The 15,630-nt window shown below is 36.4% G+C and overlaps 1 protein-coding gene across 1 annotated transcript; it reads left to right on the forward strand.

Annotated features, from left to right (window-relative positions):
* Positions 1-5,864: 5,864 nt before the first annotated feature.
* LOC131597920 (ABC transporter B family member 20-like) lies at positions 5,865-6,479 on the forward strand. Its single transcript, XM_058870578.1, has one exon. It carries the CDS (start codon positions 5,865-5,867, stop codon positions 6,477-6,479), a length of 615 nt encoding a protein of 204 aa, XP_058726561.1.
* Positions 6,480-15,630: the final 9,151 nt, after the last annotated feature.

The following is a 15,630-nucleotide window of genomic DNA, read 5'->3' on the forward strand; positions in this document are numbered from 1 at the left end:
TCGAGGATCCATCTGAGTGTGAAGATTGAAGAACAAGGGTTCAAGGCAATTCAAGACACTGCAGAAAAGCGATCAAGTGAAGCTCTTGGATCACCTTGATCTGGCTCAAGATTAAGGGGGAAGAAGATTCAAAGGATCGACAAATTCGGTTTATTGTTTATCGCTTTGTTTTCTTCTTTGTATATACTACTTTCAACATTAATGGAAGATTTCCCAATTTCAATTTGGAATTGGGGGCAGACGTAGTCGTAGCGAGGACGATCGACGAACTGCCTGAACAAATATCGTGTTCTTGTCGCTTTTATCTTTTCATTTACGTTCTGTTCATATTTGGTCATAATTGCAAAATTGATTAACGATTCAAGTGTTAAAATTGTGAATTAAGGTTCTGCATAAACATCACAATTCACCACATCTTGAATCATCATCAATTTGAACATTATCACCAAGTGTTTGTCTTTTTGCTTATTCCATTATTACTGCATTGCAAACCAAAGTTTATCAATTTAGAAGGTAATTGATTTTCAGCTGTGAAACGTATTGATTCGATAACATATCACTTCATCGTTAATCTCAATTATCTTGTGGTTTTGTCACATATACGACCCTTGCAATAACGGTCCGGAATAGACGCAAGTCGATTCAGAACCGCTTTCGCTTTAGTTCGAAATAATTCCAAAAAAAAAAAACTCTGTGAGATCTATTCACCCCCCCTCTAGATCCTCAGGCCAGCGTCTAACAGCATATAATGTTTCATGACAAACGCATACATGACATGCACGTTCTCATTTAGATTGAGAATCCCAACATATACATTACATGCATCATGACATTGCATGTCACTAACTTGATTTTTTTCAGGTGGACGAATATCCTCAGCAAAGTTGTTCTCAATCACATACAGTGTTCCTCTGGATTCTATTCAGACGAACATTCCTCCTAGATATAATCGAATCAAAGATTCATCCTGAAGGGATTTCTCTTTCTGAACCACCTATCAACTCAAAACAAGCAACACAGATCTAAGTCGATACCTTGGACGGTTCCTTCATGATCTACCTTAAAAGATCTAAAGCGGATACCTCAGACGGTTCCACAACGATCAATCTTCAAGATCCAAAGCGGATACCTTAGACGGTTCCACAACGATCAATCTTCAAGATCCAAAGCGGATACCTCAGACGGTTCCACAACGATCAACCTTCAAAGATCCAAAGCGGATACCTCAGACGGTTCCTCATAGATCAACCTTCAAAGATCTAAAGCTGATACCTCAGACGGTTCCTCATAGATCAACTTTCAAAATCTAAAACGGAAAAACATTGGACAGTTCCGTAACGATCAGCCTCCCAGACTTAAAGCGGTAACCTTGGACGGTTCCGAAACAGTCAACGCAGAGGTTTTCAAATCCTTCATCAAGATATAATCAATGGATTCATTCTGATGAACAAACCATCAACACATTTGCCATATGGCATCTGAAAGCCCATCTCAGGTAATGTTTCGATCTGCCAACAACATTTCTCAGATAACACTCAAATGCAATTTCCAACATCACTTCCGGTGGAGGTAAGTGCAAATTTTCAGGGCATCTAAAATATTCAATCATCTTCTACCTTCAGATTCTAATCAGTCTCTTCAGGTTTAAGAAGATTGAATAGGGGCAACTGTTATACCCCAAAATTTGCCCGCATCTTTTTCTAGAAGAAGACAACAGACTTCTGTCTAAAAATTGGGAGTTTCATATAATCTTGGATTTTATTTCACAAATATCCTGATTTTTATGAATACTCGATTTTTAGAATTTTTCTTATACGGTATTTTGGTTCGCTGTTGAATTTATTCTTACCCAAACGCCAATTACTGTTTATCACTTCACACACACTGTTTATTTGAGATTTATTTGCAGATAAATAGTACTGACGCAATTGGTATAAAATTAAATTTTCTGCAGGCGCAGAGTCCGGGGATCCAGACTGTACTGGTAACGAGTAAATAATTATTAGTTTTTGTTTCCCACTAATTTTTGTACTATATTCTATTTTTTTTCAAAATCTTTTCCTTTCTTTTCAAATCTCTTTCTTTCTTTCAAAATCAAATCCTAACTTTATTCTATACATCTCTCTTTTCAAACCCTACCATACACTTTCTTTCAAATCCTACTACCACTCAAATTTTCCTTTTTTGTACGGAATCACTTCATTCCCCAACGTCTCTATCCTTCTTTTCACTCTATAAATACCTCTCATTTTTTCCATAAATTCTCACATCAAATTTCAACTCATTCCTCAAATTTCTACCTCATATTTATTTTCTTTTCTTCCTCGGCAAAAATGGCAAAGTGGGTGGATACGTGTTTTCTTATGGTCATCACCGTCTTGATGGTGATCATGTCCTTTTTTTGTCTGCATAGTCTTGAAAAATGCGGACCTAGGTTGCTTACACTCCCGATCATCTATATGTTGTTATTTATAGCATGGGTTTTTAATCGTCATTTTTAAAGTTTGTCGTATCTTTTGCTTTCAAGTAATGTACCGTTTATTTGTCGTACTGTTCATTATATTATGTAATATTTGTACTGTCAGTATTAAATGTCGTACTATCTGTCGTACTGTAGTTTAATTATCCAGATAATATTATGTGTGTTTTCTGCCAGTTAAATATATATTTTTCTGCGCATTAAATATTTTTTTCAAGGTTATTATCGGTAATTTCGTTTGCGTATAGTATATTTTATTTATTTATTATGTTTGTGTTTTTCTGACAACTCATGTAAATAAATTTTCCCCATTAACACAACAAAAAACAAAAAGAAAAAATTAACTTTAACTGTTGAATTTTCACTTTAACTGTTACGTTAATGCCTGAACAGCCAGTTGACAGTCAAACCCGCTGACAGCACGATTCTCCGTGTTTTGTACCATCAATCAAATCAATCTTTTGCATTTCAAAATTCCAAGATTTTTGTTCTAGAAGTCTTCTGATAATCACATGATTAGCAGAGACTCAGCACTGCATAAAAATCAGGTACGCTTAACTGTCTCCTACGCAAACAGTCCCTAACTAGGGTTTTTGTTTTTTTCAGGAGAACAAGTTTTTTGAGACCTCAAATGGATTTCATGGACCTCCATATATCTCAAAGTACCACCATACAAATTTTCAAACTTCAATTCGCTCAGACGCACAGTCAGCAGCTCAAACAGTCAACAGGCGACCAGTTTGACCGAAAAGTCAACAGACAGTCAAAAATGAAATTTTTTGTCAACATCCATATTTTGTCAAAAGATTTATCATTTGATCATTGGTTGATCATAATTCATCAAGGAAAGATCAAAAATCAACAAAACCCTAAGTTTCAAAATTAGGGTTTTCTCCTAAAAAGTCAACTGAACTTTGACCGGCCATAACTCTCTCCTCGTTCATTCAAAAAATTCCAACCAAAGCTTGTTTTGAAGGAAATTCAATTTTCTTTCAAATGCAATTAATCCCATGGTTATTGGATTCACCATTTGAAAAATATGAGCTCAGACATCACAGGTCATTTTCAAAGTCAACAAAAAGTGGTTTTTTGTCAAAGGCCATAACATCAAGATAACTTCTCCAAATGAAAAAAGTTTCCAAAGTAGCTTGTAGAGGACATCTTGAGGTTTCTAAAAAGTAAAAGAACTCCTTCATATGATAAAAATTGAGGGATTTATGCCTTGTTGAAGTTGGCCATATTTTGGGAAAATGCATGAAATCAACATTGATCAAAAATGTTTTTTTTCCAAAAGGGGCCAAGTTTCCATGATCCAAACATGATTCTAATGATGCTAAGGGCCTCCCACGACCAACCTAAGGCCCATAGCATTTTTATTTCTTTTTTGGTTTAATTTTATTACATTTAAAGTTAAATTGAAAAAGAAATGGTGAAGGATAATGATACAATGCTTGATTCTTAAGCTAAAGCCACCAAGAATGATTCAACTCTGCAGCAAGAGAAGTACATAGCAGGCCTAGAGCAAGAGGTTGAAGAAAATTCAAAGCCATGGCCAAAGAATTCAAGATTTTTTATATTAAAAAATTCAATGTTCAAAAAAGCAATCAATGCTTGATAGCTTCAATTTTAAGCACTTCATTGCTTATAAATGAAGTAGAACACTTCAGTAGGATAAGACACACAAATTCAGAACCAATGCTATGCTTATACCACTCTTGTAACAACTTGTAGTTTTGAAGAAAATTTGAAATTCGAATTTTAAATTCAAGCTCACTTCAATAAAAACTAAACACTCAAACACGTTCCCTAACCTTCATTGAATATATCCCAATCATTTTCCACAAGCAAAGCACTCAGAATCAAGCTCCATAGCTCACGGTTTGCTCAAACAAAAACTAACCAAAATCTCATTATACATGCATATTTAGCACGATGTAATCATATATTTGAACTTGGTTTAATGTTCTGATCGTTTCTGGACATTTAATTAAGGTTTGGTCAAGTATTCAGGAAGCCACCATTTTAGGGTTCTTGATCTCAAAATTAGGGCTTCTCGAATTAGGCAAAATTACAGGTTCAAAGTGGTCTCATTGAACTCGTATGAACCAGACGAATTGAACCGTGGCCTCGCGCCAAATTTCTTTCACGTTTTGCTTGTACTCGTTGTTGCACAGGTGTAATAGGTTGAAGTTTTTTACAGCACCTGCAAATGACCAGTGTAAAAGATCCATTCTGATGAGGAAGACGAGATGCGGCGTCCTCTGATTGGTTCGTTTGCGCGCGCGTGTATTTTGAAGTTCAGACCAATCATGTGCTTCATGTTCCACTATTATATCATGTGCCCTATGTTTGCAGCCATCTGATTTCATTAATTCAAGATCCAATGCTCACGAATGCACATCCATATCATGGACTCCACTGATTATCACACGGGATCACAATTAATATATTTTTCTATTTTATTTAATTTTCTTTCAATAATTATTTAAAAAATAGTTTTAAAAATCAGAAAAATATACAAAAAATATTTTTAGGTTTATAAAATAATCAATTATTTTTTGACATAAAAATATTTTATTTTTTCTTGATAATTAAAATATTTTGTTTAATTAATTAGTATATATTTATATATTTGCTTTTTAATTATTTCAACCTATCAAAAAATCAGAAAAAATATGTTCTTTTTATTAAATTAGGTTTATATATTATAGACTAATTTTGTATATATTTAGAATATTTTTCTCTTTAAGTTTAAACAAGACATATATTTCACACTAATGTTTCATAAGACATTGAATCAAATAGTTTTATTCATCATTCTCTGTTGTACATCATTTCCTATTGTACATCATCTTGTTAAGATCTTCAAAGCTGTTAGTCCTAACAAATACTTCATCTCCAATCATGTCTATAATAAATAAAAGACTAAATTACAAAGACAAAATAAACACTCATTCAAAGTAGTCAATTGTAACATATTTGCTCGTGATACATAGTTCTGCCTTCTTTAACTCTCAAGAAGTAAATAGAAGCATGTCTGTAAAAGCTGCATCAAAAAATAAATCCATCAAAGTTATGTCTATAATATAGTTCTCGTATACAATGGCCACTTTGTCTGCACACATCAATCAAATGAACAAAAACAATGACCGAAGCCACTTTGTCTGCATAGATATATCGCAAGAAATACCCTTCGAATTCTGTTCTTGTCTCAAAAGCAAATATATTGCAAACCTGGATGAAGAAGAAATACCATTTTATCATAAGTATACAGTAACCTGCAAGCTCCAGCTGACAAAAATATGGAAGCATTGAGTTAAAAAATATTGATTTTTGTTATCCATCATAACCTGAAGTGTTAGTATTGAGAAATTTTAATCTGAAAATGAATGGAGGCCAAACAGTTGCTATTGTTGGAGTTTCAGGTTCAGGAAAGAGCATTATAATATCTTTGATGCAGAGATTTTATGATCCAGTTGCGGGCCAAGTTTTACTGGACGGAAGGGATTTAAAGCTCTATAACTTGAGATGGTTGAGGAGCCACTTCGGTCTGATACAGCAGGAACCTATTATTTTCTCAACAACCATAAGGGATAACATTATATATGCAAGACACAATGTCGATGAAGCTGAGATAAAAGAAGCAGCAAGAATAGCAAATGCTCATCATTTTATTAGCAGTTTGCCTCACGGTTACGACACTCATGTTGGGATTAGAGGTTTAGACTTAACCCCAGGACAGAAACAGAAAATTCCAATTGCAAGAGTAAGATTGAAAAATGCACCTATCTTATTGTTGGATGAAGCAAGTTCATCAATTGAATCTGAGTCAAGCCGAGTGATACAAGAAACTCTAGACACACTAATAATGGGAAACAAAACCACTATTTTAATAGTGCAATATCCCAGTTCGCAGGCTGTGGCTACAGTTACAAAAGCTAGAATAAGATTGAAAGGAAAATGGCCCTACTCAATGATTGAGAGAATAAAGTACTACTGAAGCTCATATTCCCAACATAAAAGAAAGTAGCAGAGAAGAAACAGAGATTTAATAAGCAACCTTGAAAACTGTCCAAGAAATGCAGGTATTGAACCCCTGTATAAACCACGTGTCCCGATCTCTGGCAGCTTAGCAATTATTTCAGGGAAAGACATGGTTGATGCTTGTACTCGAGTCTAACATAACACAATAAATAAGAGAGTGAGGAAGAAAGATAAGCAATCACATGATAATATCCCTCTTAGTCTTACCTAGGATCCTCTTGAAGTCGATCTGACGGAAGCAGGAGCATGAAATTGTAGAAATGTCCATACGAAATAGATTCTTCTGTGTCTGCATTTAGAAATCACATCATCGCAATAACATTATCTTCATTTGCAGGCAGTCCTGAATTCTTAAAGTGCATAATGCATAAATTCATTTCACAATAGATGCAAATGAATATAGACAACTGAAACACATGTGCTCACAGAGGCTACATATATAATTTTACTTTCAGCAAAGTAATTGGAAAAAGTGAATCCTTAAGCCCATAGCTTCAAGTGACTATTATCAGCATAATGAATCTGCATTGGATCTGGTAAGTGTCAATTATCAGTTGATGTTTTATGTGATAAGTGCCTGTTATCAACATGATGCGTCAGTGTTTGAGCAATGTGTCAGTTATTTCCAAACACTCGGGATCTTACCTCTCTGAAACTCCATATAAAGGACTGTTTGGTGAAATTCTGGACTCAGACACGCGATGTCTTACAGGATGTCACGACATCACTATCTGAATGTTTTTAAACAAATGAACAAAGTACAAACAGAAAAACAACACAGGAAAATTGTTAACCCAGTTCGGTGCAAACACACCTACATCTGGGGGCTACCAAGCCAGGGAGGAAGTCCACTATAAGTAATATCAATTCAAGGTAATACAACTCGATATTACGCCTCTCACTTAATATCTACCCAATGCAACTTCAATCTAAACAACTTAGACCAGAGATCCTACTCACTCCCCCTCAATCACAGCAGTGATGAAAAACTAACAGACTAATAACAGAAGAAGACACTCTTCAAAAACACAACTTGATCTTGCTTAAAAGCTTTGATCAAGCACAATAGTACTCTTGCTTAAAAGCTTCGAGTACTTCTACAACTCAAAAATAACAACGCCTAGACCAAGACAATCATCATGATGATTGTTTGGCTTACAAGAAGGCTAGTACACAAAACAGAAAAAAACACACCGAACTTCTAGACGGCAAACCCTAAAAACAAAAACTCTGCAATCCAGCAGCTTCTTCAAATGTTATATATAACCTTGCAGCAGCTGGGCCTTGGATCCAAAAATAGTTTCCATTTCCATAAAGCAAAGATCCTATGAATAGCCATCGCATAACGCTGTTCTGAAACAAAACAATATCCAAAGTTTCCAAAAGAGGCGCGCAAAGACTTAACAGCTCAAACAACCATAACGAGATCATAATAAAACACAGCAGCTTAGGATGTCATGACATCGGCCGTGACATCAGGTAAAAAACTTGCACAAGAAAAACTTCAAAACAATGCATGTCATGACACCAGGTTTGACATGATAAAGACACTATTTGTTTTACCAAAAAATACAGCCAATCAATAACATCTACAAACTCCCCCTTTGGCGAATTTTTGGCTAAAACAATAATAGATGATACCATCAGAGATTAGAGAATGCACAGCAGCCAATAGAAACAAGGATCCAGAGAAATAAATTCTGTCAGCCAACAGCATCCTGCTTGATTAATCATAGTACATCCAAGGAACCAAAAGTAACAGAATATCCCTTGCCATTAACAGCAACAACCAGCAACAACCAACAACCAAGTTATCATCTATCACTTCTCCCCCTTTCTAGCCACAAAAGGAGCCAAACAACAGATGAAGATTTTCACTTCAGAACCAGCAGTATCTTCAGTATCCTCCTTACTCATTTTCACATCACTGGAGCTACTAGTCCGGGTATCAGCATCTTTACCCTCCTCAGCCATTGCTACCAACAGTATGATTATCACCACCATCAGCAGAGAATACTTGACATTCAGGTGAGCAATAGTGCTGGTCGCACACCCAATTAATTGCTATAATCCTTCACAAAGACAAATGCCCAGTTTGCTTCTTAGATTTTCAAATTGATTTGCATCCAAGGCTTTTGTGAAAATATCAGCTAGTTGAAGGTTTGTAGCAACATGTTCCAAGACAATTGTTTTATCTTCAACAAGATCTCTAATGTAATGGTGCCTAATATCAATGTGCTTGGTCCTGCTGTGCTGAATGGGATTCTTTGAAATGTTAATGGCACTTACATTGTCACAATATAATGTCATGACGTCTTGTGTGACATTGTATTCTGATAACATCTGTTTCATCCAAACAAGCTGAGAGCAACTACTTCCTGCGGCAATGTATTCTGCCTCTGCAGTGGACAGGGACACACAATTTTGTTTCTTGCTGAACCAGGAAATAAGATTATTACCCAAGAAGAAACATCCTCCTGAAGTACTTTTTCTGTCATCAGCACTTCCTGCCCAGTCTGCATCACAATATCCAGTGAGAATGGGTTTACACCCATGAGAGTAGAGCATTCCATATTCACAAGTACCATTCACATATTTCAGGATCCTCTTGACTTGATTGATATGGCTGGTTTTGGGTTCTGCTTGATACCTAGCACATACCCCAACAGCAAAGGCAATATCAGGTCTACTGGCTGTAAGATATAACAGACTTCCTATCATGCTTCTGTATAGACTTTGATCAACACTGGTTCCCTTTTCATCTTTAGACAGCTTCAAATGGGTAGGTGCTGGTGTCCTTTTGTGAGAAGCATTTTCCATTCCAAACTTTTTGACAATGTTTCTAGCATACTTGCTCTGAGAGAGAAAGATTGAGTCTTCCATCTGTTTGATTTGCAGCCCAAGAAAATAGGTTAATTCTCCAACTAGACTCATTTCAAATTCAGATTGCATCTGATCAACAAAATGTCTAGTCATCTTGTCTGACATCCCACCAAATACAATATCATCCACATAGATTTGAGCTATCAGAATCTTCCCTCCTTCATCTTTAACAAAAAAAGTTTTATCTATCCCTCCTTTCCTGTATCCATTGCTAGTAAGAAACTCAGTTAGTCTCTCATACCAAGCTCTAGGGGCTTGTTTTAGACCGTAAAGAGCTTTTCTTAATTTGTATACATGATCAGGGTGGTTTGGATCTGCAAAACCTTTAGGTTGTTCGACATAGACTTCCTCATTCAAATATCCATTCAAGAAAGCACTCTTCACATCCATCTGGTATAGTTTGAACTTCAGAATACATGCAATCCCTAACAGTAGCCTAATTGACTCAAGTCTGGCAACAGGAGCAAAGGTTTCATCAAAATCAATTCCTTCAACTTGGGTGTATCCTTGAGCAACTAGCCTTGCTTTGTTTCTGATAACAGTTCCCAGTTCATCTGACTTGTTCTTGTAAACCCATTTAGTTCCAATGACATTAGTACCTTTAGGTCTTGGTACCAGCTCCCATACTTCATTTCTTTCAAACTGACCTAGCTCTTCTTGCATGGCATTAATCCAGAACTCATCTGTTAATGCTTCCTTGACATTTTTAGGTTCAATTTTTGACACAAAACAAGAGTTTGAGACAACTTCTCTTGACCTTGTAATAACTCCACTGTTGAGATCTCCTATAATAAGATCTTTAGGATGATCTTTCTGAATTCTTATAGAAGGACTCTTGTTAGGGGGTTCAGTCTCAGCTTCTGTGATAGTGGGACTGCAATCATCTTCTCTTGTAGAACCTTCAGCTGTAAAATCCCAGAATGTTCCGACATCTTCTGTGACATCTGCTTGATTGTGAACATCATCAACCACAACATTTATGGATTCCATTATTATTTTGGCTCTTGAGTTGAATACTCTATAGGCTCTACTGTTTGTAGAGTAGCCCAGAAAGATTCCTTCATCACTCTTGGGATCCATCTTCCTCCTGTGATCTCTATCAGCAAGAATGTAACACTTACTACCAAACACATGGAAGTATTTGACAGTGGGTTTTCTTCCCTTCCAGATCTCATATAGGGTGGTAGAGGTTCCTTTTCTTAAGGTAACTCTATTATGGACATAACAAGCAGTATTCATGGCTTCAGCCCAGAAGTAGATAGGAAGATTCTTAGCATGGATCATGGCTCTTGCTGATTCTTGAATAGTTCTATTCTTTCTTTCAACAACCCCATTTTGCTGTGGAGTAATAGGGGAAGAGAATTCATGATGTATTCCTTCAGAGGAGCAGAATTCAGCAAACTTTTGATTCTCAAATTCCTTTCCATGATCACTTCTAATTCTCACAACACCATTTTCTTTTTCTCTTTGAATTCTTTGACATAGGTCCTTGAAAACATCAAACACATCTGACTTTTCTCTGATGAAGTTTACCCAAGTGTACCTGGAATAGTCATCCACCACCACATAAGCATATTTCTTTCCTCCAAGACTTTCTATTTGCATTGGTCCCATCAAGTCCATATGTAGAAGTTCAAGAACTCTGGAAGTAGTCAGATGTTTAACCTTTGGATGTGACATCCTGGTTTGTTTTCCTACCTGACATTCACCACATATTTTTCCTTCATCAATTTGTAGCTTAGGAATTCCTCTTACAGCTTCCAGAGAAATAATTCTTTTCATACCTCTTAGATGAAGATGACCAAGTTTTTGGTGCCACAGCTTTGCTTCTTCTTCTTTAGAACAAACAGTAGAATAGCTGGATTCATGAGAGACCCACAAGTAGCAGTTATCTTTGGATCTGACACCCCTCATTACAACTTCCTTTTCTTTATTAATAACCACACATTCAGCTTTGGTGAAGTTGACTTGGTATCCTTGGTCACAGAGTTGACTGATGCTTATGAGATTGGCAGTCAGGCCTTTGACCAACAGAACACCTTCTAAATTTGGCACTCCTGAACAATCTAATTTTCCAACTCCTTTGATTTCTCCTTTAGCTCCATCACCAAAGGTTACATAACTAGTAGAATGACTCTTGATATCAACAAGCAGATTTTTGATTCCAGTCATGTGTCTGGAACATCCACTATCAAAATACCAGTCTTCTTTGGCTGAAACTCTAAGAGACGTATGGGCTATTAAAGCCATACTTTTAGGTTTCCATTGTTGCTTCTGGATGGGCATGATCTGCTTAGGTTTGTAAGAAGGAGTTTGATCTGGATATCCATATAATCTGAAGCAAAAAGGCTTAATGTGTCCAAATCTTCCACAGTAATGACATCTCCATCTTTGAAACTTTCTCTTCATTTTACCTTTCTCGTGATGTTGAGTCACATGTTTTGACATCGGCTTCAACATCTCAGCTTCAGGTTTAGTTCTGCTGCTATCTTGGACATCTTTCTTTGCACCAACAAATCCTATACCAGACATATCTCTTGAACTCTTTCCAACCTGCAAGATCTCCTCCAACATATCCGTGCCACTGTTCAACATTTTTACTGATTTTGACATCTGATCAAGTTTGGATTGTAACAAGATAATTTCACCATTCAGTTCAGATATAGTTTCATTAAGCTCTTGGTTATTAGCTTCCAACTGGGCTATGTATTTCTTCTGCTTTTCACCTTGTTGACATACTTCAGCACTTCTGATACACAGCTTTCTGTAGGAAATTGCCAGTTCTTCAAAGGTTAGCTCATTTTCATTAATTCCCATCTCAAAGGTTTGAAGAGATCCAATTAGCTCTTCTACCTTCATTTGGCTGATGTCCTGTGCCTCTTCTATAGCTGTAACTTTCATATCAAATCTCTTAGGTAGAGATCTAAGAATTTTCCTCACCAACTTTTCATCAGACATTTTTTCTCCCAAAGCTCCTGAGGTATTAGCAATTTCGAGTAAATTCATATGAAAATCCTTAATACTTTCATCATCCCTCATCCTTAGATTTTCAAATTTTGTAGTTAGCAGTTGAAGTCTTGACATCTTCACTTTGGAGGTGCCCTCATGAGTAGTCTTTAGGATATCCCAGACATCTTTGGCTAGTTCACACTGGTGAACCAGTCTGAATATATTTTTGTCAATTCCATTGAATAAAGCATTTAGAGCTTTAGAGTTGCCAAGCGCCAATGCCTCTTCATCTTTGTCCCATTCTTCCTCTGGTTTAAGAGTTTTGTTGCCATCTTTATCAGTAATAACAGGATGTTCCCATCCTTTGTTCACAGCTCTCCATGCTTTGCTATTCACAGATTTCAGAAAAGCCACACCATGAGAGGTTTCCAATAATCATAATTGGAGCCATCCAGAATGGGTGGTCTCATTATAAATCCACCACCTTCTTTGTCCATCGAACCAGAAAATACTTTCCCTAGATCTCACCCAGTAAAAACAGGCAGGGTGCCTGCTCTGATGCCAATTGAAATTCTGGACTCAGACACGCGATGTCTTACAGGATGTCACGACATCACTATCTGGATGTTTTTAAACAAATGAACAAAGTACAAACAGAAAAACAACACAGGAAAATTGTTAACCCAGTTCGGTGCAAACACACCTACATCTGGGGGCTACCAAGCCAGGGAGGAAGTCCACTATAAGTAATATCAATTCAAGGTAATACAACTCGATATTACGCCTCTCACTTAATATCTACCCAATGCAACTTCAATCTAAACAACTTAGACCAGAGATCCTACTCACTCCCCCTCAATCACAGCAGTGATGAAAAACTAACAGACTAATAACAGAAGAAGACACTCTTCAAAAACACAACTTGATCTTGCTTAAAAGCTTTGATCAAGCACAATAGTACTCTTGCTTAAAAGCTTCGAGTACTTCTACAACTCAAAAATAACAACGCCTAGACCAAGACAATCATCATGATGATTGTTTGGCTTACAAGAAGGCTAGTACACAAAACAGAAAAAAACACACCGAACTTCTAGACGGCAAACCCTAAAAACAAAAACTCTGCAATCCAGCAACTTCTTCAAATGTTATATATAACCTTGCAGCAGCTGGGCCTTGGATCCAAAAATAGTTTCCATTTCCATAAAGCAAAGATCCTATGAATAGCCATCGCATAACGCTGTTCTGAAACAAAACAATATCCAAAGTTTCCAAAAGAGGCGCGCAAAGACTTAACAGCTCAAACAACCATAACGAGATCACAATAAAACACAGCAGCTTAGGATGTCATGACATCGGCCGTGACATCAGGTAAAAAACCTGCACAAGAAAAACTTCAAAACAATGCATGTCATGACACCAGGTTTGACATGATAAAGACACTATTTGTTTTACCAAAAAATAAAGCCAATCAATAACATCTACATTTGGTTCTAATGGTGAATCACACGAATCATTTTCTGCTGAATCACTCTCTCTCGCTGCAGAAATGTGTGTCATAAGAATTGACTTGATTGATCGTGGTAACAGCTGGCCAGGAAAGCGAATTAGATCAACCAGCAGTTCCACATAATTTAACACAACTATCACGGACATATGCTTGTAAGAGTCTACACAATCAGCAGCCCCCTCATTTGGAAAACCCTGATGAAGAGAAACAGGTATCCTTCAAAATTAGATATGATAGTAAAAAACATTGAATATTTATCATTAGTTCTTTTGCTAAATATATCATCCTTAGACTGAAAACATTGGTAAACAACAGTAAGTCAGGGAGTAATTACTGATATCATACGGTTGCGGTTGCGAAGGAGGTTATAGTGGTTTTTCGTTTCCATTTTCAGCATGGTGAGATTACTTGGAAGGACGTTTGGTTGTCTTCTTCATTCTACAATCTCTTTCGCGCGCTTAATTTCTAACTCTGCAAAATGTATATGAATTTGTAGTATATTATACAATATACAATTAAATTGAATTGAATATACTATACTATACCCTATCTCATGTCAAATAAAAATTCACAAAATTATATACACAGGTTCTGAAATCAAAAGCCATGTAAAAACACAAAGAGCTAACATAATGAGAGACAAATAAACACAACAATAGGAAACAACAAACCTTTTTGGCATCAGGGTCTGCAACCTCTTTAGAAATTTTAATGATTATGAGAAACACACCTCTTCAGCAGTTTGAAGAACTTTCAGATAGTAAGTATGATACTGATTGAAAGGCAGAAGAAATGGAATCCATCCATGAGCACAATCCTGTTCAGTAAGAACATTCTCAAATGGCCTACCATTTTTTAGGATGAACTCAACGATCCTCTCAATAAATTTTTTTTATGTCACATGGAGGTTCAACCAACCATTTTCACCAAACAAAATTAATAGCACAAGAAGGAAAATGAACATCACACTTCATCATATAATAAAAAATATAGAATGAGACAAATTGATAATGTCATTACCTTCATCAATTATTGAATGGTGTCCCCTAATGGACTCAACTGCAGATTTTAGAACCTGCTTAGATACTTGAAGAAAAGGGAAATAATAGTGAGCCTTCTCAATCTTGTCAAACAAAATAATATTGTAAGGTCTATGAAGAAAAGGGAAATTAAACATTCAGCAACAACAACAATGATAGAAAAAATCAAAATGGAGTAAGTAATAACATTAATAGAAAGCCATTCAACAATCTGTTCCCCATAAAACTCTAAATTACCGATATTGATAGTTACCTTTTTCTCAATATGCAACTTGACAACAATTCTGACACCTCATATCCGCCGCCAGAAATATGCCAATGACGCGGCTGGGTTCTTCCACTGCAACATGAGTGGTAGCACAGGCGACTGTTTAAACAGAAAAAATATGATACTTACATGTCTTTGTTCATGGTTGATATGATGTCTGCTATACAAGAAGAGAAAAAATTGATGCAATGGATATATGAATTGGAAGAGGAAACTAAAAGGAAGAAGAGAAGACAGAAGAGAGGGGAGGGATATGGACATAACAATTGATGAGGCAAAGCGTAACTGCAAAGTGAGAAGAATGAAAGGAATTATTCTGAGGGTTTAGAACGTGGATGGGCACACAATAGATGAAAGGATGAAAGAAAGCGTAACTGTCAAGTGAGAAGTGAAACTGTCGTAGCATAATGGAGGCAGAGCACACAATTGAGGAAAATGACGTGGAATTTTGTGGGAAGAG

This window comes from Vicia villosa, linkage group LG4 (assembly GCF_029867415.1).
Source record: "Vicia villosa cultivar HV-30 ecotype Madison, WI linkage group LG4, Vvil1.0, whole genome shotgun sequence".
Classification (NCBI taxonomy): domain Eukaryota; kingdom Viridiplantae; phylum Streptophyta; class Magnoliopsida; order Fabales; family Fabaceae; genus Vicia; species Vicia villosa.